Genomic DNA, 17,650 nt, shown 5'->3' with positions numbered 1-17,650 from the left:
CAATGGAATTAATGCTATAAAAATTATAAAAACTCAAACACCTGCTTTCTGTAAAATGTCACTTAAGAAATTTCAGATTTCGACTGACTTTTTATGACCAAAAGTAAATTTTTGAAATTTTTATTACAGTCACAGGAATCTTAGATTACAGATCAAAGCAGAGTATAAACTTATTTTTGCTGTCATTTATGCGTTATCATTCTGTGGTCGCTGTTGTGTCCATATCAGTCATCCATTCACACAAAAATTTTGCTATACGAAGCTTCGCCTGCCTGGTGATTACATACCTACCCTTTGGAACATAGGTACTTTTGTTTTGGGCTCAGACTCAAGACACTTTTTAGACGCGTATACCCGAAAGGGACAAAACAACAAAAGAAATAATACTTACGTATGAATGGTTATGTTTCATAATTTGCGTTCGCTACAACTTTTACACAGCAATGCACCATAAATGGCTTCTACACACCTTCAATACTAAATTTAAAACAGAAAACGAAAAAAAAACTCGTAATATTCGCAATAAATTACTATCACTGAGGTTTGTTGGGCACAAACTACAACGTGCCCAAAAAAAAAGCTAAACTATGACAAAGACAAAAAACTTTTTATATAGTCACTCTTCAGAGCTATTCTATACACCTAGCTTGCTCTAACAAGGTATTATTATTTTAATGCCAAATCTATTTGATTCTTAATCTGAGGTTTTGGGACAGTTGTTGGGTGGGTTGTGTAGTACCAATTACCATAGACTAAGGTTAGTACATTTACTTATCCTATATATGTTATTGGTCTGTGCATTTACTTGCCAACTTGCTTTTGGGTGGCCTGGCAAACTTTTATTTCTAGTCGGTGGTGGCAAATTGGTTTTGCAGTACTATTATTTTATTTTGTATTACCTTACTTACCGTGTTATATGAATTATTAATAAATATATTATCAATAAATAGGTAACTACCTATAACTTCGAATCTGGAAGAACTATGGCTATTACTAGAAGACTTTTAAAACATACGAAACTATTTACAGTTTTAAAGGTAAGTTTTGTTTTGTTTAATAATTTGGTGCCTACCTAATCGCAGTTCCGAATGAATGAAAACGACTGTACCTACTGCTGCGCTTGCATTATACGCAGTACCAGTGGCAAGATTTTGAGAAAACGGTGGACAAGTAGTACATACCTAATTATCTATATAATATTTTACATTTTTAATAATAAAATTTTGAAATAATATGTAGTCATAAGTCATCTATTTTTATGCTAACTGGCTGACCCTCTCTGGCTTTCCTGCTGTAAATTTTTTTTAAATCGGTGCGGGGGTAGAATTCCAAAAAACCTGAAACAATATGTATATGTACCTACTTCATTTTTAACTAAAAGCTCAAATATCAATTTTCATACATACTCAAAAATTTACAGATTTTTATACAAACTTTCATCCTCTTTTAACTCCCTTAAGGATAGAATTTGCAAAAATCGTTTCACAATGGGTGCTTACTTTATAAAAAGAACCTACTGCTAAAATTTCAAGTTTCTAACCCCAGCAGTTTTGACGAGTGCGTTGATTGATAGATCAGTAGTCATTTGGGTATTTTAGATGCACTTCCAAAAAAGGAGGTGGTTCTCAATTTGTTGTATTAATTTTTTATAAAGTATACAAATTTTACTGTGTACAATTTGAAATACATGAGTGATGAGGCTCATATAGTTTGCCAACCTATCAAAATAATTGTCTATAATATCTGTCCTGGCTTTACTCACATGTTTAGTTGATGTTAGCCCGACTAGTTTCGAACCCATCTGGGGTCCTTTTTCAAGGGAGTCAGTTCGCGCACGCGTCGCGATTGTATATAATGGAAATCACTCACAATAGTTTAAACGCTAAAATAATTGTCTATTATCTTAGATAACATGCACCTCATACAGTACAATAAACAGAAGCAAAATCTATAGTGACATAAATGAAGCAGTAAAAGACATCAAGGATGGCTCTAAGCTGTTGGTTGGTGGATTTGGATTGTGCGGAATACCTGAGAATCTTATCAAAGCATTAAATAATAAGCCAGTTACAGGACTCACTGTCGTCTCAAATAATGCAGGTACTATATTAACTTACTAGCTTATGCTCGCGACCTCGTCCGCGTGGACTACACAAATTTCAAACCCCTATTTCACCCCCTTAGAGGTTGAATTTTCATAAATCCATTCTTAGCTGATGCCTACATCATAATAGCTATCTGCATGCCAAATTTCAGCCCGATCCGTCCAGTAGTTTGAGCTGTGTGTTGATAGATCAGTCAGTCAGACAGTCAAAATTGGTTAAGAGCAGATGGGCTGCGAAAAGAAAAGAAGATAGACTACTTTTGCATTTATAATATTAGTATGAATTATGTATATAAGTAAAAGAAATGGACTCGCTCCAAACCTTGGCAATAGACATTATTGATAAAAATATGATTTCCTGACTATCTGGCCCAGATCACTGCTTTGACAAAGTGGGTTCCAGGCATCAGCAGATGCTATGTTGTGAGAGCTACAAGATGTTCCAGTATAATATGAATCTTTGCACTTGCACTTTAGCACCATAATCTAAATATATAAAACGAATAGGTGACTGACTGACTGACGTATCTATCAACGCGCAGCTCTAACTACTGGACGGATCGGGCTGAAATTCGGCATGCAGATAGCTATTATGACGTCGACATCCGCTAAGAAAGGATTTTTGAAAATTCAACCCCTAAGGGGGGTAAAATAGGGGTTCGAAATTTGTATTCCAGTATTTGTAGTCCAGCGGACGAAGTCGCGGGCATAAGCTAGTATTATGATAATCCAACAAGGGCTAACTTGTCAATAAATAAAGCATATACAACATGACTATGAGTTTCCATGTGCCATTTGCTTGTGTTGCATGTCTGCTATAATTTTTTGTCTGAATACTCTTGTTTTTCTCTTAGGTGTTGATGATTTTGGGTTAGGTGTATTACTTAAGAAGAAACAAATTAAAAGAATGATTGCATCGTATGTTGGAGAAAATGCAGAATTTGAGAGACAATACTTATGTGGAGAATTAGAAGTAAGTATAAGTATATAATTTATTTATATTGTATAATAATTTAGGTATATCCCAGACTCTGAGTTTTTTAGTAAAGTTATAATCTAATCTAAATCAGCCTGTGCTGTCCCACGTCTGGGCAAAGGCCTCCCTCCGATCCTTCCACAGTTTTCTATTTCGTGCCTAGTAAAGTTATAATATATAAATAATTTATATACACAGACATGAGTGTAACATGTGTATTGTATATACATAACATGCATATCAATATCTATGTGTAGGTATTTATTACAAACAATAAATAATTGCATCAAAAGTTAGTATGTACCTTTATGTAGAATGGCTTGCTGTACATAGCAATGATTACTTGTACCTAGCAATTTACTGAATTTTTATTGTATGATAGGTTTGGGCTTGATGACAATCTTACTTTAAAAAGCAATGATAAGGTCTAAGTTGGAGCGTGCTTGGCTAGAAAATGGCTATTTACTCTTGTTTTGAAGTTATTATTACCTGTTCACATAATATTTACAGTGACACGCAGGTCATTGAGCTATAAAAGCAGTGCTTACACTAGTTGAAAAAGCTCAATTTTTCATTGATTTTGTGATCTGCCAGTTCGATACCTACATAAATACTGTGTTCCCTTTAAATTAAATACTTATTTTTTAATTTAAAAAGGTGGAACTGACACCACAAGGAACACTAGCTGAGAGAATAAGAGCTGGTGGCGCAGGTATACCAGCCTTTTTTACTCCAACTGGTTATGGAACTTTGATTCATGAGGGTGGTGCTCCTATCAAGTACACTAAGGATGGAAAGGTACAAAGTGTAAATATTATGCAGTAGATATTTTAATATATTTGCTTTAAAGTGGCTCTTATTTCATCAATATTGAAAGTAGAGTATTATGGAAGAGTGTGTTTTGAGTTTGTAGTTTACCTTTCGACCTCAGTGACTTATAGTAAAAGGTATGTGGTGGCTAATTCTATTGTACCTACACAGTCTGTAAAATAAACTGAAACGACAGGTCTAAATAAGGTATTGCTTATTGCTATCCCTTTTAAATACTCCCTGTGTTAAGGGATTGCAATAGGCCTGGCACTTTAGTTAAGAGATTGTGTACAAAAGTGGTCCTTATTGTCAGGTAGTTACAAGTATTAGCTTAGAAGCTAAGTATTTACTGTAAATAGTCTAGAAAATTTATTTGAAAAAGTGTCCAGTGTTAAAATAATTTGGCAATTTTTTAACTCTTGTCTTCCAACAACGGCTCCAGTTTGACGCTACATCCATAATTGCTAATTTACAGCACTTGCACGTTAAATGACTTAAATTATCGTGTTCCCAAAATGACCTCATGCGAATTTATTCTAGATAGATATAGCGAGTTCCGCTAGGAATGTCCAGCAATTTAATGGGAATAACTACATAATGGAGGAAGCCATTACGGGTGATTTTGCGCTAGTCAAAGCGTGGAAAGCGGATAAGTATGGCAATTTGATATTCCGAAAAAGCGCTCGTAACTTCAATCCAGCCATTTGTAAAGCTGCAAGAATCACTATTGCCGAAGTCGAAGAGATAGTTGATGAAATTGAACCAGATGTTGTGCATGTTCCGTCAATTTTTGTACATCGAATTATTTTGGGTGAGAAATATGAAAAACGCATTGAACGAAGAACAACCAGTCAGCCCAAAGAGAGCAAAGGAAATAAACCTTCAGATGCTATGAGGGAAAGAATAATAAGGAGAGCAGCTCTAGAATTCAAAGATGGCATGCATGCTAACTTGGGAATTGGTAAGCTAACAAAAATTATGAGAAGGAAATTTAGGAGAAGATTTTAAGTTTGGCTGACACCTACTATCTATGACATAATATTTTTATGGATAACGTTTCCACGTGGGAACACACATTATACATATCTTGCAGAACTTACCGGAATCTTTTTTCCACAGAAATATTAAGTAATAGTTTTTCTTACCTTACACTAACTTGTTTCAAGTTTATCTTTTTAATTTAATTCAATCATTGAATTACTTTGGCTCAAGCATTTATTTATTTTAGGGATGCCGATGCTTGCTAGCAACTATGTCCCGAAAAATGTAAAAATTCTGTTGCAGTCTGAAAACGGTATTCTCGGTCTCGGACCGTTCCCTAGCGAGAAGGAAATTGACGCCGATCTTATTAACGCTGGCAAAGAAACCGTCACCGTTCTTCCTGGTAAGTGACTTAAATACTACAGTCTTCGTATTTTGAAGCCCTAATCCATACTTCCATACTAATATTATAAATGCGAAAGTGTGTCTGTCTGGCTGTCTGCTAGCTTTTGACGGCTCAACCGTTCAACCGATTTTGACGAAATTTGGTACAGAGGTAGCTTGCAACCCGGGGAAGGACATTGGCTACTTTTTATCCCGGAAAATTTAAAAGTTCCCACAGGATTTTTAAAAACGTAAAACCACGCGTACGAAGTCGCGGGCATCAGCTAGTAACTTAATAGTTAAACAGCTAAGGTGCAGACCGTAATTCGAAAGGTCATAAGTGGAAATACCACCTGTTGGAGCATGAGCGTTACGCTTAGAGAAGAAAATAGGTACAGTAAGCGGCCTTTAGAATGACATTTCGTCGACATCGATCTTTAGAAGGAGGTAGCAGATTTGTAGAGCGTTGTCTCTGTCACTCATACCTATATGACGTTTTGTTGGTCTCAACGACAGAGACAACGCTCTACAAATCTGCTACCTCCTTCTAAAGATCGATGTACATTACTTTCGGCCGCGTACTGTATATTATGTTTACTTATTATTCTTTAATATTATTTATCCGATGTACGAACAATAAACTATTCACGATAGATATACATGATTAAAAGGTAGGTAGGATGATGCCTGCGACTTCACCCGCGTGGATTTAGGCTCTTTAAAAATTCCGTGGCTACCCTTTGATTTTCCGGTACAAAAAGTAGCCTATTTTAGTCCCCGGGATGCAAACTGTCTCTGTATCAAGTTTCGTCAAAATCGATTATACGATGAGCCATGAATAAGAGAAGCACACATAAAGAGTAGACATACTACATCACATTATCATAATAATATTAATTAGTATTATGGGTATGGATTATTATAAAATAATAATAGATTAGCTGATAAATTCAGCCTGTCTTTCATTATGAATTGGTAGAAGTCTAGATTTTATTTTGAAATAAGCTGAAAAGCCGATTATTCCTTCGTAAATTTTACCAGTGCTACATATTAATTTTTATAGCCTATTATCTATTTATACTCGTACCTACTCGCTGTATTTTCAACAAACATTCTATGCCTATCTACTATTTAAATTATTACTTGTAGTTCTAGCATAACTAGTTAAAGTACTTGTAAAAGTTTAATTGAATAAAATATTTTTTATTTATTTATTTAAAACCTTGCCATGGCTTTGTAGGTTACACGGTTCTCCACATTTCCGATTTGATCACGTATTGACGAAACTGGGGGATCTCGACTAAAGCGATGGCGGTTAGATCGAATGATGTAAATTAATGTAAATGACCGCTTTAGTATCAGTGTAACATTCCAGAATGAAGTAAACATTCCTACGCGATAATGCGTATTAAATAGGTACAGGTTTTAAATTATGGCGTCACTATAGTATTATTTATTACTAGAAGATGCCCGCTACTTCGTCCGCGTGGATTTAGGTTTTTAAAAATCCCGTTGGAAGTTTTCAGTTTTCCGGGATGAAAAGGGCTATCTCTGTACCAAATTTCGTCAAAATCTGTAAAACGAATGAGCCGTGAAAAGCTAGCAGAGACGGACAGACACACACTTTTATATTTATATTGGTATGGAAGTATGGATTATTACATTAGTATCACTTCAACAATACCGTGCCCTTTCACTTACATTTCAAAATATAATCAACAATAAAGTTAGTTAGATTATACGAATTTGCAAAAAACAAGATAACCTTACTTTTTACAAGTACTTATGAATAGTCAGGTAGTTTTAATTTACCACCACCATAATATCCGGAACCACTGCAGTCGGTACCTATGTAACTGAAAAATTCTTTCACCATTTGAATGTTACATTATTCCAGATGAATATAGGCTATAAGACATAGATATTATCTAGGCGACGCGACGTCGGGACGGGCCGCTAGTACTATATACAAGTATTATACATATATTTGTATTCCTATTTTATCGTCACAGAATATATATTTCATTGAATCTTATTCTCACATTTTTTTATAAATTTGTATAACTAAGTACTACTACTAAGTATTTGTATAACTATTTTCTTATCAGTGCATTGTTTTTATTTTCATTTGATTTACTTAATTATGTACATATATTTTTTGCAGGAGCTTCGTTTTTCTCATCGGACGACAGTTTCGCGATGATAAGGGGCGGACACATTGACCTCACTATACTCGGGGCCATGCAAGTCTCGCGTTTTGGTGATTTGGCCAACTGGATGATTCCCGTAAGCTATAGTCTCATTTTTATACCCACCTGTAGACACTCGACAGGTTGAGATGACAATCGGGGAGGAAACGCCCCGCATACCCCCGCAGATCCCCCGTGCTAACACGGTGCGGGCGAGCACGGGTTACGTGCGGGTGTGCAGGGCGTCCCCCTGCTTCTAACGCCGATTGCCATCTGGACCTGTCGCAGACTCCTAGGTGCTTTGTTTGGTAGAATTTTGATCAAATTCATAAGATAATATTGGGGCCGATTCTCTTGTACACAATCTCTAAACTAAATTAATAGGTCTAAATCTAGTGCCATCTTTTTCTTTGAAAGGGATAGCAATAGATTTAGACGTGCCATTTTAGTTTAGTTTAGAGTTTGTGTACAACGGAATTAGCCACATTCTTTGCATAAAATACATTTTAGCTGGCGAAGTTTTTGCAGTGATCGCAACGCAAAACAAGTAGTAGATCTGAAGTTGTAAGTTGCAACATGTCGGTTTGCTCAAGTCATAAATCATAGACTAAGGGTTAAATACACAAACCCGGCTTAGATCTGTTTTTGTACAATGCGTAGTTATACGCCTCGTGTTCAGATTTGACTAGATATTTGTTTTGCTCGCACCAAGTGGCATATAACTACCATAAAGATTTATGTAGGTAATTTAAGTAAGCAGAAATCATGTTTAGAATATCCAATATAAAAATATTTCTAGGCTAAAATGGTAAAAGGCATGGGAGGTGCGATGGACTTAGTATCGGCACCGAGGACGAAAGTTATAGTCACTATGGAACACGCTGCGAAAAACGGTGCCCATAAGATTCTGCCCGAATGTACGCTGCCATTGACGGGGAAAAACTGCGTCGACATGATCATCACTGAAAAGGTATCCAACAAACCTCATTTATATTAATAACTAGCTAACCCAGCGAACTTCGTACCGCCTAACACGTCACTCAATTGTTTTGCCTTCCCGGAACCCCTCCACCAACACTTAAACTTTATGGTATGGTATTAAAGTTCAAATTGACTTTTAAGTATTATTACGAATCTTTTGTATGGGAATAAATAGAAAAGTGTTGTTTTTAAACTTTTTCAGACAATTTTTTAAATTTTTCTCTCCGTAAGAACCATTCTCGTACTTCAAGGAATATTGAAAAAAAAGAATTAGCGAAATCGGTTCAGCTGTTCTCGAGATTTGCGCTTAGCAACACATTCAGCGATTCATTTTTATATATAGAGATCTGTGGGCTTAGTACAAGTTTTGCACGTCTCGACAACGTTGATAAACCTCGACGAACGAAACATGATCTGATACGTCAGAGTAAAATGAACCTTATTTTCCTTGTTTTACGATGCGAGTTTGTTTATTTTACTACAGCCAGCACCGCAACCGGATTTGTAAAATATTAAATCTGTAGTAATAGATAATTGTCGTTAAGATCACTGGAACTCTTATCAGTATTGTCGAATTATTAAAATTGGTCCACGCCTTTAGTTTAGAGTTTCAAAGGAACAAAAAAAAGACTGATGAACACATAACCACTGTGTGGTGTTTATATTGTATATCTAATACTCTGTACTAATAAATATGTAAATTATTATTTTAATGTCACGTTGACCTTTATTATAACACGACATTAATGCTAACTGCTTCGGCTTGACTAAAATATTCATAGCAAGTTCTTGTGGCTTATGTTTCATCTTATTATATGTATCTAAACGGGCTAACTATAACAACATTAAGGTCATCTTATATTATTGATCTATAGTGTAAAAAATGCATACTAAAAGCAACAAATACGCTTAATAGAATGGCGGAATAGTAAAGGCGATAACAGCTTTAGGGCAGCATGAATTAAAATATTTGGATACTGGATCGTGATATTAATATGTTGTCTATCTATTTTTGTATAGCAACTCAAACACGTTTTTATTGTGTAGTAGATGATGCCTGCGACTTCCTTCGTGTGGAAGGCACACATCCACAGGCTTTTTATAAAAATCCTGTGGAAACTCTTAGATTTTCCGATACAAAAAGTAGCCTATGTTCGTCTCCAGGATGCAAGCAATCTCTGTACCTAATAGATGATGCCCGCGACTTTATCCACATGGATTTAGGTTTTTAAAATTCCATAGGAACTCTTTCATTTTCCGGGACAAAAAGTAGCTTGTCTGTCCTCTGACATGTATCAAATTGCGTCAAAGTCGGTTAAACGGAGTTTCCATATTATGATTTTGATACTATAATAATCTTTTTAACAGCCTTCAAAAAAAGGAGGAGATTCTCAATTCGACTGTATGTTTTTATGTTGTCTGATGTATCCTGCCTACTATAATATATTTTTATCTTACCGACTGCGCCAATGTCGTGTTCACCGTTAAACTAATAGTGTTATATAACGCTGGAATAACTAGCATCAGGAATTATTAATATTATACGTTTTATTTTTTAGTGCGTATTCGAAGTTGATAAAGAAAAAGGCCTCACTTTAACTGAATTGGCTGACGGGGTGACCATGGAAGACGTGCTTGTTAGCACGGGCTGTGAGTTCAACGTTGCTCCTAAGATAAAGAAAATGGGTGACGTCACACAACTTGACACAGAGTAAACAGTTCGCAGATTGCCATTTAATTATCAAGTAAGGAAAGTTTTGTGAATATTTTTATAATTATCAAGTAAGTTTTGTAAAAATTTATATTTATTGATCTCTTGATTTTCTATGTCATTTCGGAAATATTATGTCGGTATGTGGTAGGTATCACCGGCAATATCTATGTAATATATAATGGGTGATGTTTGTTGTATGTAAATCAGTAGGTACAATATTATTGTGTCCAGCGTGTCCATCAGCATTTGCGCGTGGTATTTGTACAAATTCGATTTAAGAGATTTAAAATCAAATAATGTTATGTACAGTTTACTAATCGAATCAGACTAAACATTATGTAAGTGGTATTAGTAAATAATCATTGTCATTGTTAGGAAATATTTTAACGTGAACGTTATTTACGTAACTTACCTACCTATTATTAGGGTGTCGGTACGCAATTTTTAATCCTGAAGCGGCGTGGGTATTTTCTTATTTCCTTTTTAGGGATGTTTTATGCTAACACGTGGCGGCAACGAGCCGTGCCACATACGAGGTAAGCAGTTTATGTATGCTTTCCGTGTGACGTGCGTGATGCGTTCGTGTCGCATCAACACGGACGCCACACGGTGAAGCATAAACAGCGTCATATAAAATGTTCGTGATGTTTTGAATCCGTGAATCGTCTGCCCCTCGTACGTAGCACGGCTCGCGCCTGCCACGTATTAGTATAAATCATCCCTTATTCTTAACTTTTTACAAATGTAACTATTTTTATATAATATTTTTTATTATAAACATTCAATAAAAGATTTTATAAAAATCCTAAAAATAAAATTGTTTTAATAGATACAGCAAGCAACCAGTAACCACAAACTAAGCCTTAGATTATGCTTCGCTATTATAAGCTGATTCATAGCTCCATGATAGCAAACAGCAATTTTAAGGATTTTTATTGATTTTACAACCTCTATGGTTGTAAAATCACTAAAAAGCCTAAAAATCAAATTGTTGTATTATGTATACCCTATCCGCGGAAAGAAGTAAGTATAGCGCTTTCTCTGTTACGTAATCCCATACAAATGTTGTAGGCAAAAACCTTAGTGGGTGTTACCCATTTTGAGTCACTAAAAACATTCGAAATTCAATATTAGAAAACATACTTTTGTTTGTGATTGGTTGGTAACTCAAAATGGTTGTCGCCCACTGATATTTTTGCCTCTATTATTTGTATGGGATTGCGTAACAGAGAGAGCGCTATACTTCTCTTTCCGCGGATAGAGTGTAATAGGTATAACTGGCTAGTGGTATAGAGCCTAGAGGTGATCGTTATAATTTTTTAATTTAACACTGTCACATACTTGGATGTATACTATCTCTATGGTCACATAACTCAACTTTTTGACTTTAGGTAGCCTATACATGCTTGTCATTATTTATCATCAATATCAATGAAGTGCAACCATAGTGGAATAAAGTAACAAAAGCAAAACTTGGAAATTGGAAACAGTTACTAAGTTTACCTTACCAAAAACAGCTACAATGGCTAACGAAAAGCTGAACCACCCATTGTTTGTATGGGCTGCTTGTATATTATGGCTCATATCAATATTTTCGATATGTTGGTCCTTACTTCTGTTCTGTGGTATGTTTTCACATTTGTATTGCTCGGCGAGGGTTAAAATTCAGTTACGTAGTAAGTATAATAGTTAGCTGATCCATCCGAAATTAGCTCAGGTATTTCTGGAAATCCTTTTTTGTGGTCCGTACCTCAAAAGGAAAAAGGAACCCTTATAGGATCACTTTGTTATCCATCTGTCCGTCGTGTCTGTCAAGAAAACCTAGGTATAGGGCACTCCCCGTTGATCTAGAATCATGAAATTTGATAGGTAGGTAGGGCTTATAACACAAGTAAAAGAATGAATCCGAAACCGTGAATTCGTGGTTACAGCACCAAAAGAAAAAATGTTCATGAACAAATAATTAGTTTTTCAATTTTCAAAGTAAGATAACAATACCATGTGGGGTATCATATGAAAGGGCTTAACCTGTACATTCTAAAAGAGATTTTTATTTATTTTTATGCATAATAGTTTTTGATTTATCGTACAAAATGTCGAAAAAATACGACTGTAGTACGGAACCCTCGGTGCGCGAGTCTGCGCGGCAGGGGCAATTTGGGAATTTATAATTAACTGGCTTATGCCCGTGACTTCGTACGCGTGGATTTAGGTTTTTGAAAATCCCGAGGGAACTCTTTGATTTTCCAGGATAAAAAGTAGCCTATGTCACTCTCCAGGTATTGAACCGTGCAAAAAATCACGTCAATCCGTTGCTCCGTTGCGACGTGATTGAAGGACAAACCAACAATACCTTACCTTTACCATGTCATATAATATGGCTAGTGATTCCTAAATTGTCTGGTGGGAGTCTACGGCCGTGGCTAGTTGCCACCTTACCGGCAAAGCAAAGGAATTTACGGTTCCGTTACAACCTTGTTTACAAACTAGAAACTGATGATGGATATGGATTTAATAAAACTGCCTCTTCTTTCAAGTTAGCCCGCTTTCATCTCAGAGTGCATCATCACTTACCACCAGCTAGGTGATTCTCTAACTCAGTGTGTAACAATAAATGATAGCCACCGAGGTTGGTTTGTTCTACATTGCTGCTTCACTGGGTGATGTTTAAATATTTGTTCGTAGAAAACCTTCAACGGATTAAAAATGAGCTCGGTGGCTATCATTCAGTGTTGGAAACTGAGTTGGCGAATCACCCTGTAGGTGAGATTGCACTCAGGCTAACTTGTAATGCAATAAAAAAGTTACGAGACGTAGTACCTACATATGTACACCTACTGTTTTAAATACGTTTAGATTACAATATTTATTTGGAACAATGATATTTGTGTATGTTGTGTACTACAGTAAATCGCTTTATACTTTATCTTGTTGCGATAAGTTAAGGTCACGTTGAGAGATAACAAACATTATGTAAATAGTTCCAAAATTAAAATGTCGAGTAAATTAAATGATACCTACAGTCCGCGACAGGTCGAGATGGCAATCGGGGTATGATTCGGAGGACGCCTCGCACACCTGTACGTCACCCGCGCTCGCCCGCGTCGTGTTACCTACCTACTTGGCGTTAAATTAACGAAAATGAAGTTAAATAAATAATTAAACCGAGCAAACATAAAATTTAAGCCATAATTTGCCTAGGTACCTATATTATACCTACCTATAAGCAAATGCCCTGCCCAAAATATAATTTGAGCAAATTGTCATGAGATCCAACGTCTTTATTTGCTTAAAATATATAGGTAGGTACATGCTTTAAGATTTTTGGTTTTAATTATTTTTTATTGTACTATCACTAGTAATTTGAACTATGTACAATGTAGGTACATAAGTAAACTGAGGGCATTTGGTCTATTTTCGGCCAGTTGCCCTAGTTAATGTGGAACCAGTTTGAAAGTGTGTATTTGACAGCGTCATCATCACTACAGAGCACGGGTCTCCTCTCAGAGTGAGAAGGGTTTTGGCCATAGTCTACCACGCTGGCCATATGCGGATTGGTAGACTTCACACACCTTTGAGAACATGAAGAACTCTCAGGTATGCAGGTTTCCTCACGATGTTTTCCTTCACCGTTAAAGCAAGTGATATTTAATTAGTTAAAACGCACATTACTCCGATAAGTTAGAGGTGCGTGCCCGGGAACGAACCCCCGACCTCCGATTAGAAGGCGGACGTCCTAACCACTAGGCTATCACAGCTTATTTGACAGCATACCTAATGCTAAAAAAATTGTAACCTGCTAGCGTATTTTATTCTAACTCGTGCCAGATCCCTTTTTCCACGCTCATGCGAACTGTGGAATTAACTCCCTTCGGCGGTGTTCCCATTAGATTACAACATGGGGATATTCAAGGGGCGGACCAACTAATTCCTGAAAGGGCGGCAACGCATTGGTGATTCCTCTGGTACCTTCTGCAAATGTTCATGGGCGGCGGTAATCACTTAACGTCAGGTGACCCGTCTGCTTGTTTGCTCGCCATTTTTAGGGTTCCGTACCTGAAAAGGAAAAACGGAACCCTTATAGGATCACTTTGTTGTCTGTCTGTCCGTCTGTCTGTCAAGAAATCTACAGGGTACTTCCCGTTGACCTAGAATCATGAAATTTGGCAGGTAGGTAGATCTTATAGCTGACATTTGGGGAAAAATCTGTATACCGTGAATTTAGGGTTAGATCACACAAAAAAAAAAAATGTCATGAACTAATAATTAGTATTTTCAACTTTCGAAGTGAGTGACTATATCAAGTGGGGTATCATATAAAAGGTCTTCACCTGTACATTCTAAAACAGATTTTTATGCATCATAGTTTTTGAATTATCGTGCAAAATGTCGAAAAAACACGACTGTAGTACAGACCCTCATTGCGCGAGCCTGACTCGCACTTGGCCGCTTTTTTATTAAAAAAACTTCTAATTATCTTATTTGATTATCCTCAGTTATCGGCGACGTGTTAATATTAACTGGCACAGATGTGGTGAATGCGCTTGTACTTCTCTTAGGGATAATAATGCTGCCGGTTAATCTCTATATTATTTATGCTGTTGCCAAAGGCGAAGAAATCGAGTTGCGTAAACAGTTTATTTACTTTTAAAGCGTGAATATATTTTTTGAGATTAGATAATTAGTACGCGACAGGTCGAGATGGCAATCGGGGTATAAGGCGGGGGAACGCCCCGCACACCCGCGCTATCCAGATTACCATGTCGACCTGTCGCGAACTATACCTAGTGCTTTCAATTTCAAAGAGATACTTGTATGCTGACTTTAGGTATACTTACGTAGCTGCTCACATGTAGACTGTAGTGAAGTGATACCGACTTTTTATAAGATTAGCTACATAAACCAGATGGTAGTAGGTACCTACATACTTGTATGACATAAAGAGTGTGGGAGTAAAGTACGAGTCACACAGGATTTTGGCGCCAGATCTCCCTTGGATTTTGTAATAATAACTATTTAAATGATGTCGCAACTCGCACTGCATATTGCGTCGCGCATTCCGTAGGTACCCCGGCTACATATTTTCATACAAACTCATAGTTACAGGCTTGGCACAGAATTCCTGTGTGACAAGCGGAAGACCAAAGACACATTACTGTCTTCTTGTATGTTGTAACGCAAACTGGCACAGCATTCGAACAAACGAAAAGCGTCGCAGAACTCCTACAGATTAGGACGTAACTACCTACTTAGTCATAATTATTAAATCTACTAGATGATGCCCGCGACTTCGTCCGCGTGGATTTAGGTTTTTAATAATTCCGTGGGAATTCTTTGGTTTTCCGGGATATAAAGTAGCCTATGTCACTCTCCAGGTCTTTGACTATACCTACCCATGCAAAAAATCACGTCAATCCGTTGCGACGTGATTGAAGGACAAACCAACAAACAAACACACTTTCGCATTTATAATAAGGGTACTGATTCCGAACACCTTGCCGCGTCACGTTTTGACTTACGACATACCACAACATAATAATGTGCTTACGTAATTTCCGTCTGTGCAAAGTAAGAAGGGTTTGGTATGAAATGAAATAAAAATTTATTTATCTTCCAGCGTAAAAGCTAAAATAGTGTGCTGTCAATTGCGCTTCTGTTTCTATTGGATAATACTTATAAATATAGTTGGCGTAGTTTTCTGTGTCCAAAGTATTTGTAATAGTTATGAGATCACTAAGAATCCCATTATTACAAGCATGAAGAATTACCGAACAACGGCAAAGCATAAGCGTTTCATTGATAACCTCCAGTGGTCGTTAGGATGTTGCGGCGTAAGTATTACTTAAGGCGCAGACACATAACTGTGTTGTTGTGTGTCGACTGATGTCGTGACGTGGCAGGCGATCGAAGTCATTAATCACGCCAGCGTCTGTATGGTGCTCTGAAGTCTGAAAGCGCTGAAGTTCAAGGTGCGCTTCGATCGGTCGATCAATCCACTTCACATGAATGTGTCTGTAGCTTTATCAAATCATCTGAATGAACCTGTTAAAGCAAGATACTTTTCCATGATGACTGAACTGAAACGTTACTACAAAAATCAATTTCAGATGCATTCGTATAAAGATTGGTTCAAATATGATTGGCATGACAAAGTTCGCGATTACGAGTGGAGTCCTCCGAATTCAAGGGATGTGAGGTCATTAAATGATTCTAAGGAAGAGACTGATAGTGTTCCATTGAGGTAACTTGTTTAATTTGTTATTAATATTAATATATAAATACCCTATTGTGTCGAGAAGTATGGGTATTAAAATACGACTAATGTCGATAGGAATACGTGCATAGGTAGGTACATATTACATCATCATGATCAACCCATCGCCGCCGGCTCACTACAGAGTACGGGTCTCCCCCCAGAGGGGTGTTTGGCCATAGTCTACCATGCTGGCCAAGTGCGGATTAGCAGACTTCACACACCTTTGAGAACTCTCAGGTATGTAGGTTTCCTCACGATGTTTCCTTCACCGCTAAATCTAGTGATAGGTATGTAATTACTTAAGGTGCACATACCTAACTCCGAAAAGTTAAGAGGTGCGTGCCTGGAATCTTGCCCCCGACCTCACACATCATCACAGCTTCATATTACCTTTATACTTATAACTTATTAATACTGATGTGTTTATTTATGTTTAGTTGCTGTAAAAGCGGATCTTGCGTATCGAGTTTTCTGGAAGAGCTGGGCACTGAGTCTATAAACACGGCGGGGTGTATCAATATGGTACATCGTATCATCATAGTGTTCATGGGTGCTCATATTCTTATGTTCGTCATTATTATAGTGTTGGAGGTAAATTGTTGCTTTAAGTACCTATATATAGTCTGGCCAGGAATATCAAAAACATGTTATATCGCTCCTGTATCGCGATCTTTTTGCGGGCTGTATTGCTGCAAAAGTCGCGGTGGGCGATCCTAACTCCACTCCTACAGATTCTATAAAACCGATGAGGTACCTAAACCTACTATGCGATTGGTGAAACGTTAAGAAGGCATTTTTAAGTAGGTATCCTGCCTATTTAGGTGTTAATAAAATAATATTTTTTGTAGGTGTTTTTATTAAAATACTCTAAGAACTCTCCCAAAAAAAAGAAATCGTTTGTCTCTAAATACTGCAGCGATCGCTTCAAAAAGACATTCAATATTAGAAATATAATGCCGGTTAACGACAAGTTTGAGGTGTCCAGTGCGTCATATGAAGAAATTGATTCAATTGACCACCAAGACCATGATAACTGATAAGTGAATTCATCACCTTAGGGGATACACATGGGAGAGTTTTTGGTCTATTATATTATATTTTATAATTGAAGGTGTTTAATTTTTTTATCAAATTATTTCCACTGATTCGTCGATTCACAATGTTTGACGCGTTTCTAAATTTACCTGTTGTCATTGTACCTACATAACATACATAGTTATTTTCAATAAACTTTTGAAATTAATCCTGTGCTTTC

At 36.8% G+C, this 17,650-nt stretch overlaps 2 protein-coding genes across 2 annotated transcripts; both read left to right on the top strand.

Annotated features, from left to right (window-relative positions):
* The first annotated feature begins 844 nt into the window (after positions 1-844).
* SCOT (Succinyl-CoA:3-ketoacid CoA transferase) lies at positions 845-10,956 on the top strand. The gene is made up of 9 exons (XM_034968554.2): positions 845-1,037; positions 1,908-2,100; positions 2,959-3,077; positions 3,738-3,878; positions 4,431-4,851; positions 5,119-5,274; positions 7,420-7,541; positions 8,244-8,414; positions 9,985-10,956. Exons 1-9 carry the CDS (start codon positions 984-986, stop codon positions 10,138-10,140), a joined length of 1,533 nt encoding a protein of 510 aa, XP_034824445.1. The 5' UTR covers positions 845-983; the 3' UTR covers positions 10,141-10,956.
* Positions 10,957-11,591: 635 nt separating this feature from the next.
* On the top strand, positions 11,592-17,505 carry Tsp33B (Tetraspanin 33B). Its single transcript, XM_034968575.2, has 6 exons — positions 11,592-11,764; positions 14,636-14,762; positions 15,757-15,970; positions 16,247-16,380; positions 16,833-16,986; positions 17,244-17,505. The coding sequence occupies exons 1-6, from the start codon at positions 11,662-11,664 to the stop codon at positions 17,430-17,432; spliced, it is 921 nt and encodes a 306-aa protein (XP_034824466.1). The 5' UTR covers positions 11,592-11,661; the 3' UTR covers positions 17,433-17,505.
* The last annotated feature ends 145 nt before the right edge of the window (positions 17,506-17,650 follow it).

The sequence above is a fragment of the Maniola hyperantus genome, chromosome 5, assembly GCF_902806685.2.
Source record: "Maniola hyperantus chromosome 5, iAphHyp1.2, whole genome shotgun sequence".
Taxonomy (NCBI): domain Eukaryota; kingdom Metazoa; phylum Arthropoda; class Insecta; order Lepidoptera; family Nymphalidae; genus Maniola; species Maniola hyperantus.
The sequence above is the reverse complement of the archived record's forward strand: the minus strand, read 5'-3'. Positions and strand labels throughout refer to the sequence as shown.